The sequence below is a fragment of the Lissotriton vulgaris genome, chromosome 4_1 (genome assembly GCF_964263255.1).
Source record: "Lissotriton vulgaris chromosome 4_1, aLisVul1.2, whole genome shotgun sequence".
In the NCBI taxonomy this organism is placed as follows: Eukaryota; Metazoa; Chordata; class Amphibia; order Caudata; family Salamandridae; genus Lissotriton; species Lissotriton vulgaris.
The window spans coordinates 1941182074-1941208805 of NC_141691.1; the positions used below are offsets into that span (position 1 = coordinate 1941182074).

Below are 26732 nucleotides of genomic sequence, written 5' to 3' on the forward strand. Positions count from 1 at the left end.
GCAGTATCGACCGCAAGCGCAATCTTCTAGGATGCAGTCGCGCTCTGACTCCTCTGCATCCAGATCTATGCTTGGGTATAATCAGTGTGCATATTGTAGGGGTGAGGGCCATTTGAAGTTTAATTGCCCTGTTTTACGTGACCGAACGAATGGTGTTTCGGTTCGAGGAGGTCGTGGTGGTCATCAGCAAGCATCTCGAGGTAGAGGTCGTGATTCCTCTCACAATCAAAATGAGCATTCTGCTCCTTCATCGGATGCAAACAATTGTTTCGATCAGCGAAATACATCGTCTGGTAGATCTGCGCAGTATCATGTGGATGACTGTTATGTTGATCATGAGATTGGTGCCGACAACAATTACTAGGACAGCCATAGACAAAGAGAGGGAGTAGTATCAGTTCCGGTTGATCAGAGAGGGCCTTACGTCACAGTTGCCACATCGGGCGTAGTTGAGCCTTTTCTGTTGGACACTGGTGCAGCAAAAAGTTCCATCATGCATTCGAAACTCCCTGGTGCACCTATGTCTGGCTTAACGAAAGTTTCTGTTGGATTCTCTGGCGCCCCGGTTAGCAATCCAGTTTCTAGCCCTTTGTCCCTTACGATCGGGCCACGTGAACTAGAGGCTCCTTTGATTTTAACTACTGGTTGTGGTGAGAATCTCCTGGGTCTGGATTTGTTAAAGCGGTTATATGCGACTCTGTATTGCTCTCCTACGGGAGTGGAGCTTACATTAGGGCAGAGAGTGATCTCTCCTATGTACTTGTCAACTGATAAGTTCCCGCCGGAATTGAGTTCCCTTCCTGAGTCTTTATGGGCAACGGGTCCCAATGATGTGGGCCTATTGGACATACCACCTTATGTAGTCCAATTGAAATCACATGTGAGATTACCACGTATTCCCCAGTATCGTATCTCTCTTGATGGCGAGCGAGCGCTTTTGGCGATCATTTATGATTTGATCGAAAAGGATGTTATTGAAGAAACTCGGGGAAATGTGTGTAATAGTCCTGTGTTACCTATTTTGAAACGAACTGACCCATCCAAGCCTCCTGTGTACCGTTTTGTAATTGATTTGAGAGAAGTGAATAAAATTGTGATTCCACAGTTTCCAGTGGTGCCCGACATTACAGCTTTGCTGACCCTGATTCCAGCCTCTGCCTCTTGGTTTTCGGTGATCGACCTAAAGAATGCTTTCTTTAGTATTCCAATTGCTGAAGAGAGCAGAGATCTATTCGGCTTCTCATTAGGTGGTCGCAATTTTCGGTTTAAACGTGCTCCACAGGGCTACTGTGAGAGTCCATCGATCTACAGTCAGGCCCTTAAGAGTCAACTTGATGCATTCGTGTTACATGTTGGTGCGGCCTTGATTCAGTACGTCGATGATCTGTTAGTGGCTGCCGACACTGAGCAAATTTGCAAAACTGCTACGGTATCGTTGTTAACACCTTGGCTGCTAGCAGTTTTCCCTTCCTATGCTGGAAATTGCTAAAGTCCATAAATCATGACGAGCTCAGCTCGTCATCAGCACAGCTCAACCGTGCATCATGACGAGCTGAGCTCGTCATGAGCATGGAAAGGGTTAAAGCACTTATGTGACTTACATCACAAAGTGTCACCTTCTAAGATACAGTATTGTTGTCAAGAAGTAACCTATTTAGGTCACTTATTGTCAAAGGAGGGAAGAAGGTTGACCCCAGAAAGAATTGCAGCGATTGCTCGAATGACTGTGCCAACAACTCAGAGAGATGTACGTGCCTTTCTAGGTATCACGTCATACTGCAGACAATGGATTCCAAACTTTTCATTGTTAGCGAAGCCATTGTTAGCTCTTACGTGCAAGGATGTTCCGACTCCTTTGCCATGGACTGAAGATTGTCAGAAAAGTTTTTCTGAATTGCGTGATGCGTTGTGTTCGGCTCCTGTTTTAGGTACTCCTGATTACAGTAAGCTGTTTACACTATACGTTCACGAGAGAGAAGGTTGTGCGTTAAGTGTTTTGACGCAACAATTTGGCGGCAAACAGCGTCCATGTGCATATTTTTCTTCGACCTTAGACCCAGTAGCTAGAGCATTGCCGAGTTGTCTAAGAGCAACAGCGGCAGCTGCGGTGTCCATTCGACAGTCCGCAGGTCTGGTCATGGATAATATGCTTACAGTGATGGTTCCACATGCAGTTGACACTCTCTTGAATCGAACAAAGACTCAACACTTGACGAGCGCAAGGTTGTCCGGTTATGAGTTGACACTTTTGGCCAGTCATATACAGATAAAACGTTGTAATGTGTTGAACCCAGCGACATTGTTGCCGATCAATATGGAATAAGGTGATGTAGCACCACATGACTGTTACTTAAGAACTGAAGAAGAGACGAAGGGTCGTATTGACCTGAAAAACACTCCATTGGTAGATCCCGATGGTACTTTGTACGTTGATGGTTCATGCTTTAAGTTGCCGAATGGTGATGTGACGACTGCGTATGCTGTAGTGACGTTGAGTACGGTTGTGGAAACTGCGAGATTGAGTCAGAATTCGGCGCAAGCGGCAGAGTTGATTGCTTTGACGAGAGCATGTGTTTTGTCTAAAGGAAAGCGAGTGAATGTGTTTACCGACAGTCAGTATGCATTTGGCGTAGCACATAGTTTTGGTCGATTGTGGAGAGAAAGAGGATTTATGACGTCGCATGGTATGAAGATCCAACACGGACAGCTCGTGAACGATCTTTTGGATGCACTTACATTGCCTAAGCAAGTGGCAATCATTAAATGCAGCGCGCATCGAAAGGTTACAGATGATGTTGGTCGTGGTAACGCATTTGCAGATGAGATTGCTAAGGAAACGGCCAAGAATCTGGCGAATCGAATGTATGTTACGAGTTCAGTGAGATGGCCGACGGAGACTGGTATGTGTGAGGACACAGTTGAGAGTGTGAAAGCGATTCAGAATGAGGCCACCGAAACTGAAAAGGCTAAGTGGAAAGAAAGCACAGGGAAGTTAGACACGAATGGATGTTGGGTTGATTTGTCAGAATATCAGAGATGGATGTTACCGGATGCGTATGTGCTTGCTGTTGTTACTATGGCCCACGGCATGTCACATATTAGCGCGAAAGGTGTATGTAAATTGTTGTCCCCTGTATGGAAGAATGATGGGATTGCTAAGTGTGCTGAGAGAGTCGTTAAAAACTGTATGGTATGTTTGATGCATAATCCTGGCAAGGGCACTCCCACTCCACCTGGCCATTTTGCTCCTCCTACATGCCCCTTTGAAGTTTTCCAATTGGACTTCATCCATATGGAGAGATGCAATAATCTAAAATATGTATTGGTTGTGGTTTGCACATTCTCCTGATGGATTGAGGCCTACCCTCTTAAGGATAATACTGCCCTGTCCACAGAAAAAGTTCTACTCAAGGAATATTTCCCGAGGTATGGAATGCCACGGATCCTATGGTCGGATAATGGTAGTGAGTTTGTGGGAAGTGTGATGAAGAGTGTGTGTGCGGGTTTGGGTATTCGCCAAAGATTTCATAGCGCTAACCATCCTCAGTCGGCGGGTTTGGTGGAAGGGTACAATGGTACTCTGAAACTGAAACTTGCCAAAATCCAAGCAACGACTGGTTTAGCATGGCCTGATGCATTGCCTCTAGCTCTCTTATCGACCAGGGCGACTGTGCACTCTCGAGTAGGGCTTAGCCCATATGAGATTGTGTTCAGCCGTCCTGCGAACATTTGGGGAGTTCCGAGGCCTAAAGAGTTTAGTAGACTTGAATATCCAATGTTGATTGACTACCTTTACGATCTGACTGCTAAATTGAGTTTGATTCATCAACAGGTTTTTGAAGCTCTACCGGCACAAACAGAAGGACCAGGACATCGGCTGCAACCTGTCGAATGGGTCGTTGTCCGCAATTTTGGGAGAAAACGAAATCTTGAGCCAAGGTTCGTGGGACCCTACCAAGTTCTGTTGGCAACGAGGACTGCAGTTCGGCTGGAAGGTAGAAAGCATTGGGTGCATGCCACCCATACGAAGAGAGTCCCGCTCCCATTGCCAGCAGATAATTGGTCACGGAAAGGATTTGCCCCGACTGAGACTGATGTCATTCCAAAATACGTGCCATTTAGTGATGCTCAACTTGTAGAGAACGATCCAGCTCAGTCAGATACACCTGTTGAATCATCTGGAACTTTACCATTGTCCTCAGCATTGGAGAATTCAAGTTCTGAACTGTCACCTGAACAATTGAACACTGTTTTGCCATCTGAAATGTTGTTTGAAGAACAAACTCAACCTGGAAAATGTCGATATTTCCTTCGATCACGTGATATGGACAAATAAAATTCCCTTTTATTTTTGAACGTACATTACCCCCTCACTGTTGCTATGAATATTGTGGACATTTGCATTTTTTCCTGATTTTGAATTCTTCGATTTTGTTTTACATATCACGTGTGTTCCTCTTCTGTGCAGCTAGGAGACTTATCTTAAAATTGAATGCTTAATTGATTAAACCTACCATCTGGGTTGGCCGTAGGGCCGTGCGGGTACCTACTTCTGTTTAGCAGGTTTCTGACACTAGGTCGGTTACTTTTGTCGGTTTCTGGGAACTCCTGGGAATTGACGATCGCTACTCAGAACCAGGTGCGTCAAGAACGTTACGGACGGTCTTTAGAGGATGGAGTTCTCTAAGCTGTCAGAAATAGAGAGGATGTCGGCGCAAAGATCTAAATTGCATAACATGTTACGAACGAAATGTTTTCTGTTTCAGATTTTCATGTTGTTCCTGATTGTGTCTATGTTATTGGTGGGTGGAGTGTATTTTGGGATTCAGTCGCTATTGCCTTCCACTTCACCTACCTCCCCCTCTCACGATCTGAATTCTGTTCTCGTTCCAACTATTTCTCCACATTCCTTCCATCTTCTGCCCCAACATGAACAGGTTAGACGTGCGGAATTCATGAACAATTCCTTTGTCCAACTTCTGCATCAGCATCAGTTGGTGATGAACACTACCAACTGTTGGGTGTGTGGGTTAATGCCACATACCATGGATAAGGGTATTCCGTATTTGGTTCTTCCCTATAGCTCCCTGGGGTCAGCTCGAGCATTCCAAACCATGTTCCGTAGTGCACTAGATTCCTACCCCCGTCGAGAGCCACGCTCCACAGACCTTGGTCCTGGCCCGTACCACAAGTCGTTAGCGATAGCGACTGCCGATCTGCATAGAGATATTTTTGATACATCGCTTATTCCAGAGGAAGAGGTCCGAGCCTACAAGGATTTGAGTGAGGCCGAGTATAGTATGTCAGTGGGTGATAGACAGCTTAAGAGCTCGTCTCCAATCTGGATCGTACCCCACCTAGGTAATTTTTGTCTGCAAGGTCTTGGTCGAAATCCGAGAGCTCAGCTTGGGAAGAGTGCTTGTACTGAGACATACGTTTTACTGATGCTCTCTTCCCCTGTATTTTTGACTGCCAAGGGTACTTATTTTGTCTGTTATGATCGCGCTTATACGTGGTTGCCCCGTGACTTCTCGGGCACATGTTATATCGCGAATCTTTTGCCACTGACTTTTACAGTTGCCTCAGATTATCACAAGACTAGAGTTGTGAGAGGCGTTATTAGCAAAGAGGACACCGCCGGTCAAGAAGCAGGAGACTTCTTTAAGGATTTCCTACCGTTTTGGGGACCTATGGTCAATAGTAGGAACCTGAGACAGTTGACTCGTGTGGTAGAATCGACTGCTAATATAACTGCAAGTGCTCTTGGTAACCTGACAGCAGAGCTTCAAGCGGATAGACTTATGACGTTACAGAACCGAATGGTTCTAGATGTTGTCCTCGCAGACAGAGGTGGTGTGTGCAAGGTGATCCATTCGAGCTGCTGTATTTTCATACCTGATAACGCTCCAACTGTTTATCAAGCCATCTCGAAGTTGCATAAAATCTCCGAGTCCATACACGTGGACGAAGGCGATTGGACACTTCTAGGATGGTTTTGGGGTCTGATGTCGACTTGGGGTTGGAAGATTCTGATGATTGTAGGGGTTGTTGTGACGTTTCTGTTCACGTGTTGTCTTTGCGTACAGTGTGGTCCTGCCTTATGTAGCCTCTGTGCTACAACGTGTATAAGAAGGCCATCTGTTACCAGAGAGACATTGATGGATAGAATAATGTTCCAGCAGCATCTAAACGATCTGATGAATATCGATATTGATTCTGATATCGACTAGTGCTTGCCTACATGAGGGCAAAAGGAGCGTCTGAGGTTCCGTGAGTATCGTAATGACGTTTTGGGCTTGATCGGATACGGATGAGTTTGGTATCTACGAACCGCAAATGACGAGTTTAGTAGGTGCACGTGTTTTCGCTACACTACTTGGAAGGGTTCATCTTATTTACGGGTTTCTTCATCCGAACCCTCGGGTTCCATTTTAGATACGGCATCCATTTTGTTTCTTGCCCTCACGTAGCCGGTAAACGAACAATGTCCGCCTGATGACCCTGGGAGTCCCAAGCTCTTGCAGACAATGGATTCCAAACTTTTCATTGTTAGCGAAGCCATTGTTAGCTCTTACGTGCAAGGATGTTCCGACTCCTTTGCCATGGACTGAAGATTGTCAGAAAAGTTTTTCTGAATTGCGTGATGCGTTGTGTTCGGCTCCTGTTTTAGGTACTCCTGATTACAGTAAGCCGTTTACACCATATGTTCACGAGAGAGAAGGTTGTGCGTTAAGTGTTTTGACGCAACAATTTGGCGGCAAACAGCGTCCATGTGCATATTTTTCTTCGACCTTAGACCCAGTAGCTAGAGCATTGCCGAGTTGTCTAAGAGCAACAGCGGCAGCTGCGGTGTCCATTCGACAGTCCGCAGGTCTGGTCATGGATAATATGCTTACAGTGATGGTTCCACATGCAGTTGACACTCTCTTGAATCGAACAAAGACTCAACACTTGACGAGCGCAAGGTTGTCCGGTTATGAGTTGACACTTTTGGCCAGTCATATACAGATAAAACGTTGTAATGTGTTGAACCCAGCGACATTGTTGCCGATCAATATGGAATCAGGTGATGTAGCACCACATGACTGTTACTTCAGAATTGAAGAAGAGACGAAGGGTCGTATTGACCTGAAAAACACTCCATTGGTAGATCCCGATGGTACTTTGTACGTTGATGGTTCATGCTTTAAGTTGCCGAATGGTGATGTGACGACTGCGTATGCTGTAGTGACATTGAGTACGGTTGTGGAAACTGCGAGATTGAGTCAGAATTTGGCGCAAGCGGCAGAGTTGATTGCTTTGACGAGAGCATGTGTTTTGTCTAAAGGAAAGCGAGTGAATGTGTTTACCGACAGTCAGTATGCATTTGGCGTAGCGCATAGTTTTGGTCGATTGTGGAGAGAAAGAGGATTTATGAAGTCGCATGGTACGAAGATCCAACACGGACAGCTCGTGAACGATCTTTTGGATGCACTTACATTGCCTAAGCAAGTGGCAATCATTAAATGCAGCGCGCATGGAAAAGGTTACAGATGATGTTGGTCGTGGTAACGCATTTGCAGATGAGATTGCTAAGGAAACGGCCAAGAATCTGGCGAATCGAATGTATGTTACGAGTTCAGTGAGATGGCCGACGGAGACTGGTATGTGTGAGGACACAGTTGAGAGTGTGAAAGTGATTCAGAATGAGGCCACCGAAACTGAAAAGGCTAAGTGGAAAGAAAGCACGGGGAAGTTAGACATGAATGGATGTTGGGTTGATTTGTCAGAATTTCAGAGATGGATGTTACCGGATGCGTATGTGCTTGCTGTTGTTACTGTGGCCCACGGCATGTCACATATTAGCGCGAAATTGTTGTCCCCTGTTTGGAAGAATGATGGGATTGCTAAGTGTGCTGAGAGAGTCGTTAAAAACTGTATGGTATGTTTGATGCATAATCCTGGCAAGGGCACTCCCACTCCACCTGGCCATTTTGCTCCTCCTACATGCCCCTTTGAAGTTATCCAATTGGACTTCATCCATATGGAGAGATGCAATAATCTAAAATATGTATTGGTTGTGGTTTGCGCATTCTCCAGATGGATTGAGGCCTATCCTCTTAAGGATAATACTGCCCTGTCCACAGCAAAAGTTCTACTCAAGGAATATTTCCCGAGGTATGGAATGCCACAGATCGTATGGTCGGATAATGGTAGTGAGTTTGTGGGAAGTGTGATGAAGAGTGTGTGTGCGGGTTTGGGTATTCGCCAAAAATTTCATAGAGCTAACCATCCTCAGTCGGCGGGTTTGGTGGAAGGGTACAATGGTACTCTGAAACTGAAACTTGCCAAAATCCAAGCAACGACTGGTTTAGCATGGCCTGATGCATTGCCTCTAGCTCTCTTATCGACCAGGGCGACTGTGCACTCTCGAGTAGGGCTTAGCCCATATGAGATTGTGTTCGGCCGTCCTGCGAACATTTGGGGAGTTCCGAGGCCTAAAGAGTTTAGTAGACTTGAATACCCAATGTTGTTTGACTACTTTTACGATCTGACTGCTAAAATGAGTTTGATTCATCAACAGGTTTTTGAAGCTCTACCGGCACAAACAGAAGGACCAGGACATCGGCTCCAACCTGGCGAATGGGTCGTTGTCCGCAATTTTGGGAGAAAACGAAATCTTGAGCCAAGGTTCGTGGGACCCTACCAAGTTCTGTTGGCAACGAGGACTGCAGTTCGGCTGGACGGTAGAAAGCATTGGGTGCATGCCACCCATACGAAGAGAGTCCCGCTCCCATTGCCAGCAGATAATTGGTCACGGAAAGGATTTGCCCCGACTGAGACTGATGTCATTCCAAAATACGTGCCATTTAGTGATGCTCAACTTGTAGAGAACGATCCAGCTCAGTCAGATACACCTGTTGAATCATCTGGAACTTTACCTTTGTCCTCAGCATTGGAGAATTCAAGTTCTGAACTGTCACCTGAACAATCGAACACTGTTTTGCCATCTGAACCGTTGTTTGAAGAACAAACTCGACCTGGAAAATGTCGATATTTCCTTCGATCGCGTGATATGGACAAATAAAATTCCCTTTTATTTTTGAACGTACATTACCCCCTCCCTGTTGCTATGAATATTGTGGACATTTTCATTTTTTCCGGATTTTGAATTCTTCGATTTTGTTTTACATATCACGTGTGTTCCTCTTCTGTGCAGCTAGGAGACTTATATTAAAATTGAATGCTTAATTGATTAAACCTACCATCTGGGTTGGCCGTAGGGCCGTGCGGGTACCTACTTCTGTTTAGCAGGTTTCTGACACTAGGTCGGTTACTTTTGTCGGTTTCTGGGAACTCCTGGGAATTGACGATCGCTACTCAGAACCAGGTGCGTCAAGAACGTTACGGACGGTCTTTAGAGGATGGAGTTCTCTAAGCAGTCAGAAATAAAGAGGATGTCGGCGCAAAGATCTAAATTGCATAAAATTTTACGAACGAAATGTTTTCTGTTTCAGATTTTCATGTTGTTCCTGACTGTGTCTATGTTATTGGTGGGTGGAGTGTATTTTGGGATTCAGTCGCTATTGCCTTCCACTTCACCTACCTCCCCCTCTCACGATCTGAATTCTGTTCTCGTTCCCACTATTTCTCCACATTCCTTCCATCTTCTGCCCCAACATGAACAGGTTAGACGTGCGGAATTCATGAACAATTCCTTGTCCAACTTCTGCATCAGCATCAGTTGGTGATGAACACTACCAACGGTTGGGTGTGTGGGTTAATGCCACATACCATGGATAAGGGTATTCCGTATTTGGTTCTTCCCTATAGCTCCCAGGGGTCAGCTCGAGCATTCCAAACCATGTTCCGTAGTGCACTAGATTCCAACCCCCGCCGAGAGCCACGCTCCACAGACCTTGGTCCTGGCCCGTACCACAAGTCGTTAGCGATAGCGACTGCCGATCTGCATAGAGATATTTTTGATACATCGCTTATTCCAGAGGAAGAGGTCCGAGCCTACAAGGATTTGAGTGAGGCCGAGTATAGTATGTCAGTGGGTGATAGACAGCTTAAGAGCTCGTCTCCAATCTGGATCGTACCCCACCTAGGTCATTTTTGTCTGCAAGGTCTTGGTCGAAATCCGAGACCTCAGCTTGGGAAGAGTGCTTGTACTGAGACATACGTTTTACCGATGCTCTCTTCCCCTGTATTTTTGACTGCCAACGGTACTTATTTTGTCTGTTATGATCGCGCTTATACGTGGTTGCCCCGTGACTTCTCGGGCACATGTTATATCGCGAATCTTTTGCCACCGACTTTTACAGTTGCCTCAGATTATCACAAGACTAGAGTTGTGAGAGGCGTTATTAGCAAAGAGGACACTGCCGGTCAAGAAGCAGGAGACTTCTTTAAGGGTTTCCTACCGTTTTGGGGACCTATGGTCAATAGTAGGAACCTGAGACAGTTGACTCGTGTGGTAGAATCGACTGCTAATATAACTGCAAGTGCTCTTGGTAACCTGACAGCAGAGCTTCAAGCGGATAGACTTATGACGTTACAGAACCGAATGGTTCTAGATGTTGTCCTCGCAGACAGAGGGGAGTGTGTGCAAGGTGATCCATTCGAGCTGCTGTATTTTCATACCTGATAACGCTCCAACTGTTTATCAAGCCATCTCGAAGTTGCATAAAATCTCCGAGTCCATACACGTGGACGAAGGCGATTGGACGCTTCTAGGATGGTTTTGGGGTCTGATGTCGACTTGGGGTTGGAAGATTCTGATGATTGTAGGGGTTGTTGTGACGTTTCTGTTTACGTGTTGTCTTTGCGTACAGTGTGGTCCTGCCTTATGTAGCCTCTGTGCTACAACATGTATAAGAAGGCCATCTGTTACCAAAGAGACATTGATGGATAGAATAATGTTCCAGCAGCATCTAAATGATCTGATGAATATCGATATTGATTCTGATATCGACTAGTGCTTGCCTACATGAGTGCAAAAGGAGCGTCTGAGGTTCCGTGAGAATCGTAATGACGTTTTGGGCTTGATCGGATACGGATGAGTTTGGTATCTACGAACCGCAAATGACGAGTTTAGTAGGTGCACGTGTTTTCCCTACACTACTTGGAAGGGTTCGTCCTATTTACGGGTTTCTTCATCCGAACCCTCGGGTTCCATTTTAGATACGGCATCCATTTTGTTTCTTGCCCTCACGTAGCCGGTGAACGAACAATGTCCGCCTGATGACCCTGGGATTCCCAAGCTCTTGCGGAAGATGTAAATTCCTTTGAGTGTGCCTTTATGACGAGGGGAATGACACGGCAAAGGCAGATGGCTCCGCTCGAGGCTCATCTTGCCGTGCCGGTCTATTGTTTCAGCCTTGCATGCGCTAGGCTCGAATCCTTTGATCCTGTGATCACGCTTCCGATATTGCCCTCACACTCTTTTCAATCTTTTGTCTGTCTTTGTTTTCCTTGCACCTGTTTCTGTCCCTTCTCTTCGCTCGTTTACAACCAGAATGGAATGTGCCTAATGGTGGGATAGCGTGCTTTTACAGTTGGGAACCGGCAATCTTACTGTAATTATGTTCCGGGATTCTGAAAACATGAATGCGACCCTTTTGAAGTTTACTGTGGGAACTGAGTTGTAACCTTTTGTTCGTATGTTGTGCAATGGCGAAAATGTGTATAAAAGGAGCGATCCACTTTTGCAATTCGAAGCAGACTCTCTGAACATACACTCTGTTGTACTTCTAGCGATTTCTGTGTCCCTGCAGTAAATAAACGCTGATCTTTGACGCCGAAGGAAGTGTCCCGTGTCTCTGTAATTTGTACGCCGGAACAGGTATCCCCACGAAGGTTTCAGGTGTTATGCCCTGGCACCGCTGGGCCTTAATTTAGCCCAGTCCTTCAAGATGTTCTAACCTATACTACGCAGTCTGCAGGTAGCTCTTTGATGTCAGTTCATAGGCCACTGTGCTATATCAGTATTGTTAACTTATGAATTGCAAGTAACAAAAGGATCTCTGTGACAAAAACAGTAACCAACCGAGCTATCCACATAAAATATTGATTTGTGAGCGGTAAGCTTCACGTTCTTTGCAGCAGGCATATTAACGCTCTGAGCGACTTTATGAGTCAAAAGTGCCAATTAACAAACTCGATCTCTCTCCAGAATGACCATTAATCACCAGAGTTATCTTGACATTTTATTGTTGTCAGAAAACAACTGTGCAGCAGGTGCTTTTGAACCAGTAAGTTATTTAACCGCAGCACCCAACAATCTCAGTGCCAGGTGCAGCTGCAAAGTTTGCACCGCCCAAGAGAAAGCCCTGCAATCCCATGACAGCATGAATATGAGTAGTGGTCATGAAGTGCCCATAAATGTGCCCTTGGGCAGCAGTGGGCCTGCTGTTTCCTCTGCATAACCATGAATGAGTGAATGCAAGTTGTTAGCCATACCTAGACATACTTTACAGATTTACCCTGCAACTGTGACCTCGATGAGCTGTCTTCACATGATTGCATCATTTGCTGTGCCTCTAAATGCCTTTATCTGCCTATAGCCGTGTGGTTGCCTGTCATTGTGCCATCATACTTATACACAAACGTATAAAGTGGTTGGCCTTTTAGAGAGAGGTTTCCCAGTGGAGGGCACTGTTCATCATGCAGTAAGCAGCCTCTGCTGTTTTGGGGGAGGTGTGTGTGTGTGTGTGTGCGTCGCATGCGTGTGTGCGTGCGTGCATGTGTGTGTGTGCAGTTTAGTCATACTAAGAGATTATTGCCAATGTACTTTATTATTTGCTCCGTGCATTCATCAAAAGCAAACTCAAGGTGAATATAAGGTCAAACGAATGACCACTGGTGAGGGACTATGATGGAAATCCTTCAGAAATAGCCACAAGGGCTCACATAACTTCTACCTTGATAGCAGTGTTAATTGTGAGATACAGTGCATTGAGTTAGCTTTCCACTGAAATACTGATGGGCATCCATGAAAAGGATCAACCCAAGTATTATTTGGAGTGTGTTGACAACATGGAGAAATAAGTCACCTTCATTCCATCCAGACCTTGGGGACCAGGAAGGCCTCTGAGTCCATTTTCTCCCTGAAAATAAAAAGTTACAGTGAAATTAGCATCAATTTACTGTAGGTTACTTAGTATTAGGCGTATTAACTCTGCGTATTTAAAAACAAGCTTCCTGTTGCATTACAATATTATATTTGCAGTAGCTGCACGTGCCTCAGAGTTGCATTATTTAATCACACTTCAGGAAAGGAAGGGCAGTCTTGCACATAAAGATTTACATTTTATTCAGCATGTTAAATTCATTGCATCTTCTCAATTTACGACTCCTCCAGACTAGCTACATCTTGCTGCATCCAATTTCTGTTCTGGAACTATTCAACCTTTGTGCTTGAATGAAGTTTATAGGGCGTGTATAAACTATAAATATATTTTTTTTAAATTAAGTTCGAAAAGTTGACAGCTTTGGTAGCACACCACGCATGGCACATCTTGTCACAGCAGCAAATAGAGGCAGCTTTCCTGACAAACATAAAAAAGTCAGCAAATGTATATAAAATGTGACTGAGAGAAGAAATTTGTTGAATAACTTAAAGGGAAAAGTCAATAGGTCCATGGTCAAGACGCAGGGCATGTGACACTCCTCATGTAGAACCGAGCATCTATTTGGAGATGTGTAGGGTGAACGTGTGGTATTAGTATCATGCAGAGACAAGTTGCCTTTACATTGGGCAAGGCTGCAGGTTTTCTTGCCACAGTGAAAGCCTTTGTCCACATTCCATTACGTCTGTGAGGATAAAGAAAACTTTATCGACATCCTCTCCACTGACAGATTGTAACAGAGTGGAGTATTGACCATAATTCGTATAACAAGGATGAGCAAGTCTTAGTAGTACTAGTGTTTATTGCCTGTAAACGAGAACCCTGAACAGGCACCACAATATGACATTTATATAGCCTTATTGCCTGCTGTAGCGGGCTATACTGACCATTAAAGGCCCTCTTTCGCTCAGGCCTTTAACGGGGGAGGGGGACTTTATTGCCAGTAGAGCCCACCCAAGGATTACTATAAAACTATTAGAACATTCAAACGCTAGAGGGTAGAAGGTTATAACAAATAAAACAAAAGCCTCATGAAGAATCCCCTGGGCTCTGTGAGGCCTTTGTTTACAGCAACATCTGTGAAGGACCAACATTGGATGTCGGAACTCTGGGCTTCTACCGGCCAATTAGAAGCCTGGAGCACTCCATTGCTTTCAATAGAGCTCCCAACATTTCAATGTTCTAATATTATTTGAATGATTGTCACAAGGTTTTCTATGATGGTAAATTCAGGGCTACATTATTAGACACCACTGCTTGTGTACCCAGTGCATATTTAGAGAACAATAACCAGCACAAGTATCTACTACACCAGACAGATGAACCACAAGATGTCTATTGGGATGTATGAGGTTACAACGCATGCTTTTACCACGCATGCTGTTACAACGCCAGTTTTACAACGCAAACCTTTACAACGCATAGTGCTTTGGGGTGCTGGATAGTGAATAGTTTAATTTACTATTCCAACTCCAGTCCCCGTGGATACTAGGGAAGGTGTTGGATAGGAAATTAAATCTATTCCCTATCCTAGAGCTCCCCCCAGCGCAATGCCTTGTAATGGTTTTCGGTGTAAAACCTGCATTGTAATAGCACTGCGTTGTAAAAGTTTCGGTGTAAAGGATGTTTCCCTGTCTATTGGTACGGTCGGTCTTGACATATCTCTCACCTTCTTCCCATCAGATCCATCTTTTCCAGCAGTTCCTTGGTGACCTTTATCGCCCTTGAAGCCTGGCATACCAGGAAGGCCGGGTGGTCCGGGAGGGCAGTCTGTGCACATGTCCTGAAATGAAAGGGTACAGGAGGGTTGATGAATACAAGATATTTAGGTACTTTTCGCTGTGTTCATTTTCTACGAAATTGACAGCCTGGTTCAGAAGAAAAAAGTGCATGCGCTGTAGTACATTTGCAAACATTTTTCTTCTTTTTTCTCCACCTGAGGAGGTTTTTTTGGGCAAATCGTGTTGTCACATCTCCACTAATTATTCTACTATTCCCAGTCTCTATACAGATAAACTATTGTGTGCTTTTGGTATGAGAATGTCTGCACTGCAATGTACAGTGGGACCGTGCATTGGAAAAACCAATGCAAACACATTTACTCATGCATAATCTAACATCATCATTGTGTAAGATGTATAGTTACACCCCTTTTATGATTATATTTTATATTTTGTGAATATACAGCATCAACTTACTATGTGCAACGAGCCACCTGTGCAATTCAATTTAGGTTCTCAATGCCTGTGCTAACCAGGCCCTGTGTATATGGTTATTGCTGAATATGAATGAACGAATGAATGAAGAAATGAATGAATGAATGATTTGTAGAGCACACAGCTGTCTAACTGTCATACCAGTGCTACATATGCTGTCAAGAAGGAGGAAACAAGGCAAATTACCATGACTATAACAAGCAGGTTTACACTTGTTTTTTTATAGATCAGTTTATGGGATACATATAAATTTTAAGGGGAAGGCGGTTCCAGAGCCCAGGGGTCCTAAAGGAGAAAGACCGGCCAATGAGATGAGTCCATCGTACAGTCAGTTCTACTAGTAATGACTGACTAGTGGATATGAAATATCTTGTATGTGCTCAAATTCTATCCCCTAAATAAGTGGGATTCTGTTATGGACTGACTCGAAGTTATTAGGAAGTCATTTACGATGGATCTGTAGTCACCCTGAAAGCCAGAGTAAGTGTTTCAGATATTTTAAGACAGAGTCCTGTCTGGGAATACCTAACAAGAGCCTAATAGCAGCATTCTGCATGGGGGGCAAACAGCTAGGGCGATAGCCAGGAAGACCCAAGTATAAGATTTTAGTATCATTCAAATACGCGGTGATTAAAGAATGAACAATGGTTTTCCTTGTGACGTCAAAAACTAACCTCAGAAGTTTTTTAAGGCTTTTCAAACCAGCAAAACAAACCCTTGTAACTGCCATCACCTTTGAAGCACAACACAGCTCCTTATTAAATTTGACTCCAGGTTCCTGACCTGATACACCGGAGAGGCGGGCAAAATTGCGATGGCCACCATACACTAGACCGGATTGAGGGGGAGAAGTTCTGCTTTAGCTGAGTTAAGGTTTAAGTATCTGCTCTTCATCCAATTTGCCACTCTTACAAGGCAACATCCCCTTCTAATAAATATGTGTAGGGCCTCTAACATAGGTCCTCTGCCTGCCTCATGCAAAGATGCTACTGTGGTCCCTATCTTTAAGAAAGGGGGTAGGAAGGACCCGCTCTGCTATTGGCCAATATCCCTAATCGATGCCACAGCAAAAGTCTTGGGTTAGAAGAGTGGGCTTCTGCAAATAATGTCCTCTCCAAAACACAGCATGGCCTTTGACGGGGAATGGGCACAGTGGTCAGTGCTTGAATATGTCATTGATTGTCAGTAAATACAATAAGTTCATGAAGTGCTCTTTATATATGGCCTTCGTGGACTTATCCAGCACATTCAATACCATCAATTGTGACAGATTGTGGAGCATAATGAAGGATATTGGGGTGGAGGAACCCCTTTTTGTTCTGCTGGGGAGGCTTCACTTAAACATTATGGCCGAAATACGTAATGGTAGTGACGGTGAGAGAACAAACTCAATGGTCTCAATAGAGGGCTCTGTTCGTGCTGTATTTTAGCCCCCTTCATATTTCTTGTTTACACAAATGCCCTAGAAGCCCACCTTCTACAAAAGGCTTTAGACTGCCCAAAGATCGCCAAAACCTTGTCACAACATTACTTTATGCAAATGACACTGTCCTTCTTGCAAGGACGGCTATGAGCCTCGAAAGATCCCTAGGGGCCTTTGTAGACTTTATTTCATCTTTGGATTTAAAGGTGAACCACAAAAAGTCTTACGCTATAGTGTGTGACCATAAGTCACACACTATTTTGCTGTCCAGGGTAATCGGACTGAGAGAGTCCACAATTTCTCTTACCCAGGGATTCTATTTAACACCTTGACTGCTCTTGAACTTCCCCCCTGCTGTGCTGGACCATAATGTTAATGGGTGTGGTCATGACAGCTCGTCATGAGCACACGAGCACCGTGCCTCATGACGAGCTGAGCTCGTCATGATCACGGAAGCCATAGGTGCGGTTAAGGCAAGTGTAGTCAGTTTGCGGAAAACAGCACGTGTGGCTCAGCCCGGGTTGTAAAGGCCGTTTCCCCACAAAAAATCATCTTAAGAACATCTATAGATCTACATTAAAGCTTTTTGATATTCACAGAATGTACAGGACTCATGCCATATTTGTGGGGCTTTCATTGAATAATCGCTGCAGCACTGATATCGCTCCAGGAAGAAAACAGGGTGACACGATTTCTTACCCATCGGTCGGTTTATGGGCACCTCTGTCACATGATCAATTTCTACCAATAAACTACCAATGCCAGCCATGTGGCCTCATACACATGGACTTAGCTATGGTTAGTGCAAAAGGTGCAGTGGCACCGGGTCCAGGGACCACTTCGTACGCTGGTCATGGTGGCCTTGAATATGCATGAGCGGCTCAGAGAGCCCATTTTCCTTGTTCGCATTAGGGCCAGCTGCATCCTTGCTGCAAGTGCAGCTTAGAAGACTTGAGCCACTTTTCCAAGTGTGAAATGCACAATTAGAAATCTTTCACCACATCTACAGAGGCCCATTATAAATCGATCAAGTTATCTTTACTAAATGGAACTGAATTGCATTTGCCCAGGTGTTTCGTGGCCTATTCTTAGTGATTGGATTGTTCAAAAGCAGTTTCAATGACACAAAAAAGGGCCTATATAATGTTTAAGATACACAGGTTCAAACAACTGTGTGCTTCCCTATCACAACTTACCTTGACCAGATGGCTCAAGTCCGCTGGATTCAGAACCGAGGCCGGCCCCTAGAGACAGGAACACACATGTTACCATGAGTACAGCAAAGGAAGGCGGTGCATGCACTTTATTGTTTCAAAAAGACTTGTGCGTTCAACAACTCATGTCTGGCACCTATTGCACCATCTCGGCTGCAGTTGAGGCTACACAGGTGGAGCTCAAGAAGTCACAAGCGATGGTCACCCAATGGAGAAGATGAAACTATGAATGAGTGACGTGAATTTGAATTTTGAATTTACAGCAATTTGTATAGCGCACTTATACCATGCAGTTTCATGGCGCTAGGAGGACGCTTAGCCAGAGGTGAGTGATCGGGGGAGCAAGGTGCTAAGATGGAAAAGCACGGGAGAAAAGAAAAGTCTTAAGTGCTCTGCGGAAATCAAAGTAGGAGGGGATGGATCTGATATGGAAGGGGAGAGAGTTCCAAAAGGTGGGACCAAGGACCCTGTACGGAACAACACAAAAATTCCCTCTTACCAAACAGAGTATAGAAGTGTGTGAGTAGTGCGGCCAGTGATATTAATAGAATATCCATTAGGTCTGAACTTTGTAGAAATGTCCTTCGAATATGAGAGGGGATGTATTTTTTTAGAGCCACATATAGTATTGAAAAGTTAAATTTTAACAGGTGCAGAAGTGTTTTCTCCAGCTGGAAAACTATGCTCATGGAGGAAAGATTTGCGCCAAAAAACCCTTAAAGTGTAATTTAGCCAGGTCTGGGGCTCAGTGGACTAATGCGCCAACTGTAGGGACTAGGGTTCGACCTCACGGTCATAGATTCCAATCCCAGCGGGACTACTTAGCCTTTCATCCTTATGAGGTCTATACAATGAGAACCATTGAGTTGGGTAACAATAAACATGTTATTCAGCGCCAAGATACCCTTGTGAGTGAATGTGCGCTTTACATATACAAATGTTAAGTTATGTTAATGAGGTGCCTCCAATCCGAGCTCTGAAGGACCACAGTCTGGACTTATCTGGCCACCGGTCTGCCCTCTCCAAGAGTCTGGCGTGCCTACTTTTACTGGCTCATATCACTGGGAAGTTGGCGCACCCTAGGGGGTTGTGATCAGAGCTTGATGGCGGTGAATTAACCCCAGTGGATACCTTGCCTGTCAGGCACCGGAGTCCTGCCCACATCGGAGCTGAGGCTGGTGACTCTGTTCCAGGTACTCTTCTTGGTGAAAGGTGGAAGTGGCTGGACGTATACCATCACATCATAGTGGGGAGGGGCATTTATCCAGCTTGTATATTTAGGCATAGCTCCACTGTGAACCACCAAGGCACAGGGAGCAAGTGGCAGATTAAATGGTGAGGTGGGCGAATTCCTGAGGCTGGTAAGTTGAGACTCCCACAACACTGCAGCTAATGTTTACTGTGAATCAATATCACAGTGAGCAAGTACCCACATGCAAGTCTGACTCTCTCGGTTTTCTGGATCCGTTAATGTCCTGCCTATTAAAAATTGTAACTAAATGCATTACACTGCTGTCTTTAAATCTTAGTTGCAATCATGGCAGGTAGAAAAAAGGGAAGAAGGACTTCTTTACATTGTGCTTTGCTGGTTCAATGGCCAAATTGGAGGACTTCAACCATTGAACCCACAGAGGGCACAGGGGTATAGAGTGGAAAGAAGGCTCTCCTCAAAGCATTAAATGCTCTCCATGTTATTTGCGGGAGATAAAAAAAATACGACTGAGGCCACCGTGCCCAGCATTGAGGAACAGATGGGGGGGGCTAACAGACAGACTTTTGGCGATGGAAGATAAACAGGAGGCAAGAAGCCAGGAGACCAGAAGTAGGGAATTGAAGAATATATCACTCTTCCCGAGAAATGCAACTGATGCCTCGACTGATCTGCAGCAGGGGTACGAGGCCTGTGATAAATTGCAAGGTCTGCCAATGTCCTGGTTCTGTGGGTGTACTTATTAAGGTGGCATTGGATGCTCTCCCTGGCTGTCTCATTGGGACATTTACAGACTTGATAGGTCTGGCATTAAAATGTATCTGGGCGGTGATTGTGAAGGTCTACGGGCTCCCCTGGACCTGCAAAGACCCCAGAGTCTACTCAAGTACAGGCATAGTGGTGGTGTGATTAACTGATCTGTGCCATCATTCAGAGGACAATTGTGTTATGGGGTGGGGGGAGTTACTGATTTGTCCTTATTTGACATTCCGGCCAGGGAGAGGGTGTTCATGGACTTATGGCGAAAAACTCATTGCAAGTGGACTCCCAAGTGTGACTAACAGTATAACAAAAAGGAAAAAAAATTCTATTGTCATTGGTTAAAAAATCCTATTTGGACTAAGTTTTTAGTCCAGCCTGGCTATTTATTAATTGATTTGGGTGCTCCCTCCCAGGCATAAGTAGGAACAAGTTGATAGCTGACATCTCTACTGGCTAGAAAATACCTCACTGGTTTAGGGACGCATGGGGAAACGGTGGGGCATATTTACAAGCCCCTAAACCGTAGGAAAGTCGCCTTTTGTAACATCCCTGTAGAGATAGGGGCTTTGCGTTATTCACAAGGAGGCAATAAGCCACTTAACATGGCTTAACGCCGCCTGGTGAATAAGGCACACTTTCACGCTATACTTAACGTGAAAGGGGCAGGACATGGGAAAACCTGGTCTTAACATGGCGAAACGAGGAGAAATGCTTTATTTCTCCTTGTTTTTGACGTTTCTATGTGTGCTGCTTTGTGCAGCACACAGAGAAAAAACAAAACACCCTGTATAATTGTTTATGTGCAGAAAGGAGTCCCTTCCTGCACATATAAAATCATTTTAAAAATGACAAATTGCCACTTTTATGTGTGCTGCAAACAGCAGCACACATACGGTGCAGCCCTGCGTTTCAGAAGTGGCGGAGCGCTGCGTTAAGCCAAGAGGGCTAACGCCACACTCCGTCACTTCTTTGTAAATATGCCCCTGTTTGTTTAGGGTTGGTCTATGATACATTGTATTCTCAATCCGCTGTGTTTTCCTCCCTTTTAAACTCCACATTCTAGGAACAGCTAGTAATATTTTATGTGCATTTTTTTTCTTTATTAGGTACACTTCATGTTTGACGGGCATTGTCACTTTGAGGATTTGATGGCCTTATGAAGGGAAGTGACTGTGTGACTTTCGGGAAACATCCTTTACGACGCAACTTTTACCACGCAGTGCCTTTACAACGCAGGTTTTTCAACGCAAGTCATTACAACAAATTGTGCTGGGGGGCGCTGTAGGATAGGTAATAGTTTAATTTACTATCCAACACCTTCCCTACTATCCACGGGGACTGGAGTTGGAATAGTAAATTAAACTATTCACTATCCAGCACCCCCCAACGTAACGACTTGCGTTGAAAAACCTGCGTTGTAAAGGCATGCGTGGTAAAAGCATGCGTTGTAACAACGTACATCCATGACTTTCTCTACTGGCCCACCAGGTTGTATGTGGTTGTATTTGGTGACCAGAAACAAATATAGTACAAACTAAAAATGTACTTGAACACCAAAACTAAAATGGCAGATCTAGTGTAGGCTTATGGTTGCCATCTGAATACTGAAATCTATAACAGTTGAGGTTTCCATGACTTCCAAAAGGGCAATTTTCGAATCAGGACAATAAGTAGGAAATACCAGCAGTCTTTATCATAAAGCTGCTGCCACAGGGATTTAACTGGGATAAAGTTGGCGTCCACATGTTCTAGAGGAACCATTTACTGCATATGATGGTCAGTACATTGGGGATCGATGTAAATGTTTCATTTTGCTCTATAGTTAAGCTATAAGTAAGAATGCTATGGATAATAATAACATGAAAACTGAAGTGAAAAATCAGATATTACTAGAAGAAAAAAAACAATGAAATGATCTGTGGATAAACATTAGTGGGTCATATGCATGAATTATTTTTTAATTTAATTTATGTTTCTTCTTCTATATCCCGTCATATACTAATTGTTTCTACTTTAAATGAAAATAATGGTTATTTAATAATATTAGAGTTTATAATGGGGCTGATTTGTTGTCTACCAATGATGTAGAATTGTATTTTTACATCCGCTTATAACCTGTATCAAAGACAGTAAAGTACTAAAAAAAAGACATAACAAACCGGAACTCCAGGGGGTCCTCTCTCTCCAGAAGAACCAGGGAAGCCCTGCAAGAGAAACATGAAAAATGAAACACAGATGCTAACACAGTTCACTAATGTATTGAGGTTTTAATAAGACCTACGCCATTATGATTTCCACAATATCAACTCCCACTTTATTGTCATAGTAAGTATACATATAATATTTTTAACTTCACAGTTTAGAAAAATAGAAAATATTTAGCTGGGTAAAACAACACCAAAACGAAAAACATCCAATCATTAGATATTCATTTTTATGAATGAATGCAAAAATAGTGTTTCAAAGTTACTAGAGATCAAAAGGTTACTTGAGGTCACGAGGGAGCATTATAAACCCAAAGTTCAGGCACACCGCGAAGGAGGGCAGGCCGGCTACAGGACCCAGACAGGTCCTCCTGAAGAAATATCTTGACTAGACCCAGACAGGTCCTCCTGAAGAAATACCTTGACTGGAGCGAGTGTGGACATCCAGAGCCTACTGCACCATCAACATCGAGCCGTGCAAAGGGGGACCCGCATCTTCGACGAGCTGTGTTGAAGTGAATGCAATGCATTGTTGTCGAGCCGCAAAGAGCGTCTTTCAAGAGCTGTGCGGTCTGTGGATCTGGGGTCGTCAAGCAGCCGCTGCAGTGGCGTTGAAGGTCGATGCGGCATAATATTTTAAGGAGTCAGGGCAAAGCATTGATTTTTGCAGAAATCAGCTGTAGAACACACTTCTGAGGCCCTGGACTGGAGGGGGCACCTCAGGCAAGGGGGCACTCACAAATGGCAGAGTCCAGCAGCACCAGCAGGATTGCAGGAAGTCTTTTGTGTCCCCGAGACTTCAGAAAACAGGAGGCAAGCCCTTGGAGTCATTCTGGATTCAAATAAGATGGGTCCAATTCTTGTCCTCAGCAGGGAAAAGATCAGCGGGCAGCAGGGCAGCCTAGCAAAGCAGAGAAGCATTTCCTCAGAGCAGCCAATCAAGGCAAGGTGGCAATCCTCATATCACACCAGTCTTTACTCCAGCAGAGTTCTTCCCAGGTCCAGCAGTGTACTGATTTGTTAGGGTTAGAGCCCCAGTACTTATACCTAAAAGTGTCTTTGACGTAGGAGGGTACTTCCAAGGAGTTCCTTGAAATTCACAAGGAAGCATTTCAACCCAGTCCTTTCTGCCAGGCTAACTGTGGGTGGGCAGGGAGGGGGTGAATCAGTGCTTTGCATGTGGACACAACCCTACCTTTGAAGGGTGTCAGCCCCTCCCATTCCTCCCTGCCCAGGAAGTGCCATCAGAATGCAGATGAATGCAGATGAGTGCTCAGAATGCAAATGAGACTCACCTTCATGTATTTGTGACTGTCTAAAGGGAATGCACATAGTGTAGCTGTCATCCAGCCCTGGTGTGTAATAGAGACAGACGCAAGGCACACAGACCAAGGTTTAGAGCAGAGTAATGTCCACTTTCTAAATGTGGCATTTCTAAAATAGTAATTTCAAATCCAGCTTAACCTTTAAAAAGGATTCATCATTATCATTCCTAAGATATGAAACATGATTTGGCTACTCCTTTCTAATCAGGAATTACAGCCTAAAAGCATTTTACGTAATCCCAATGCTAGCCTATGATTTGATTGATTTGATTTGATTTTGGGTTTTGTAGAGCGCGCAGCTACCCTTAGGCATCCCGGCGCTGGTGAACACAGTCCTGTAGGGTGGGAAGTCAAGTGGGGGAGTGCTAAGGGGAAGAGTAGGGTCTTCAGTCTTTTCCTAAATCTGAGGTGGTTTTGTTCCTGCCTAAGGGAGAGTGGGAGGGCGTTCCATAGTCTGGAGGCATTGTACGAAAACAGGCGACCACCTGTTCTGGCCTTCCTAATTCTGGGGACTTTTGCCAGGGAGAGGGAGCTAGATCTAAGTTGTCTGCTTGATTGTTGATGGGACACAAGAGGCCTGAGGATGGGAGGGCCTTCATTGTGCAGTATTCTATGGGCAATGCACAGGGTCTTGAAGTTGACCCGTTCCTTGACTGGGAGCCAGTGCAGACTTCTAAGGGCTGGCTTGGCCGAGTTCCTTGCTGCGGTTCCTGTGAGTATTCTTGCCGCCGCATTTTGTGCACAATGGAGTCTGTGGACTACAGAGACTGGGGCCCCCAGATATAGGACATTGCCATAGTCCAATCTGGAGTTCACCAGCCCCTGCATCAAGAGCTTCCTGGATTGAGGGGGGAGTAGATGGAGGATCTTTCGTGCCATCTTCATAAGGCCGAAGCAAGTTCCCGCAGTTTTCCTCGCTTGTGTTTTGAAACTGAGCTCCTGGTCCAGCCATATCCCTAGACTTTTTACTTCGGATTTTGGGGATGGCGGAGATCCCATGCATGGTGGCCAGGGAAGAGGTGTGGGGATTTTATTTGGGTTTCCTAGGAGGAGTATTTCTGATTTTTCCCCGTTCAGTTTCAACCGGGACTCGCACATCCATTGGTGCACTTTTTCCAGACAGCTAAATAAATTGGCGAGGGCGTTGTCTGGTTGGTTGAGGGAAACGACAAGCTGGGTGTCATCGGCGTACATTATTGATTTAATCCCAAAAGGTTTGACAACATCCTCGAGGGGTGCCATGTACACGTTAAAAAGTGTGGGGCTCAGGGAGGACCCCTGGGGCACCCCACACTTGAGTGCCTGAGCTTTGGAGATGGAGTGCCCATCTGTCACTTGAAAAGACCTGTCTTCAAGGAAGGATGATATCCAGGCTAAGGCGGAATCCGCCACTCCTGTCAGTTCAAGACGGTGAACAAGGGTTGCGTGTTCCACCGTGTCGAAGGCGGCACTTAGGTCGAGGAGGATCACTGCCACTGATCCTCCTACGTCAAGTATGCCCCTAGCTTCTTCGACCACGGCTAACAATGCGGTATCCGTCCCTTGTCCAGGTCTGAAACTCGTCTGGGTTTGGCGGAGGAGATGGTTGGTCTCTAGGAACTCCGAAAGGTGTTGATTCGCTACTCTCTCTGCGATTTTGCTCATCGCCGGTAGCAGTGAGATCGGTCTAAAGTTTGATGGGTCTGTGGGATCAAGATGCGGTTTTTTTATGAGAGCCTTAACAGTGGCTTTTTTCCAGTTTGCTGGGACTATGCCATGTTCGAAAGAGGCGTTGATCAGATTGGTGAGAGGAGGGGCTATAGTGGAAGCAACTTGCTTCAATTTACTGATCGGAGCTGGGTCTGACGGGGCGCCGCTTTTGACTTTGTGCAGGACGTTGAGAAACGTTTCACTGGTGATTTGGGGGAAGGAGAGCAACCTCGGGGTGTCTTGGGAGGCCGGGTGGTAAGGGCCTCTTAGTGTGGTAGGCGCCGCTGGGAGGGAGTTGAGGATTTTTTCGATTTTTTTCGAAAAAAATTCGGCCATCTGGTTGCATTTTGAGCCATCCAGGTCTGGCTGTGAAGGGGGTACCTGTATTTTGGAGAGGAGTTTGACTATCCGATAGGTCTCTTTTGCGGAGTTGGTGGCGGCTGCTATTTGATCCTCAAAGTAGGCGGCCTGTGCCGTTTTTAAGGCATTTTTGTAGAGTCTAATGTGGGCTTTGTATCCACTTCTGTCTTCTGTGTTCCAGTGCTTTCTCCATTGGCGTTCAAGCCTTTTGCCTTTCCGTCTTAATTCACGCAGTTCCTCAGTGAACCACGGTAGTTTGGAGGATTTCCTATTGGGAGGGAGGACTTTGAGTGGTAGAACTGTATTGAGAGAGTCGCTAATCCAATTGTGTAATTGAATTTTGGCTTTGGAGGGGCGGGGTCGACTGTGGGTAGAGTGGAGGACAGAGAGCGTTCCCATAGGGTAGTGTCCAGTTTTTTCCATGGGCGTGACGGGGCCCCGGGGCGAGGGGTATCCGAGATCTTCCCTGGAAGTTGGAATTTAAAAGGGACCAAGAAGTGGTCAGACCAGGGGAGAGGGAGAGGAGTTTGAACAGAGAGTTTGGAGAGGTTAGAGAAGATGGGATCCAATAGGTGTCCTTTCGTGTGGGTGTGATCATTACTGAGTAGTTGAAGATTCAGGGAATTTAGATCAGTTTTTAAGTCTGTGGCAAGTTTATTGCCTTGATCATCGAAGTGGAGATTTAAGTCCCCGAGGATTGTAAAGTTTGGCGTCCCGCAGGCCAGGGAGGAGATGGCATCAATGAGTGAGTTTATGAAACACCCTACCTGTCCTGGCGGACGGTAGATTAACACCCCAGTTAGTGTGGTAGAAGGTGGCAGATGTAAAGAAAAGAGGACATTTTCACTGTCAAGAATGGGGCTGTCTTTGAATTGACATGCGAGGTTGTCACGATAGATAATCGCGATGCCCCCTCCCGTTCCTGTCGGTCTATTGAGGGTTTTAATGAGGTACCCAGGAGGTAGTGCTTGGATAATGTCCGGGTCGGAGCTCTCAGACAGCCAAGTTTCTGTTAAAAACAGAACGTCCAAGTTTGACTCTGTTAATAGTAGGTTAATTTCAACGTGGTGTTTAGGGAGTGACCTGCAGTTCAGCAGGGCCATCTCCAGGCAGGCAGGTTCGGAGTGGGATAAGGGCGTAGCCCTGTAGGCGCAGATAGGGCAGCTAAGAAGCTCCTGTTCCGGGGTAATAGGTCCGTTACATCTAGTGTTTAACGG

At 45.2% G+C, this 26732-nt stretch overlaps 1 protein-coding gene across 1 annotated transcript in view; it reads right to left on the reverse strand.

The window, feature by feature from the left end:
• The window catches only part of COL22A1 (collagen type XXII alpha 1 chain), a 994625-nt gene that overhangs the window by 89403 nt on the left and 878490 nt on the right, over nucleotides 1-26732 (reverse strand). Inside the window, exons 44-47 of the mRNA XM_086966258.1 lie at nucleotides 22097-22141; nucleotides 17948-17995; nucleotides 14782-14895; nucleotides 13038-13091 (exon numbers count right to left, since the gene is read on the reverse strand). Coding sequence (XP_086822384.1) covers nucleotides 13038-13091; nucleotides 14782-14895; nucleotides 17948-17995; nucleotides 22097-22141 — 261 coding nt within the window. The remainder of the gene's footprint in view (nucleotides 1-13037; nucleotides 13092-14781; nucleotides 14896-17947; nucleotides 17996-22096; nucleotides 22142-26732) is intronic.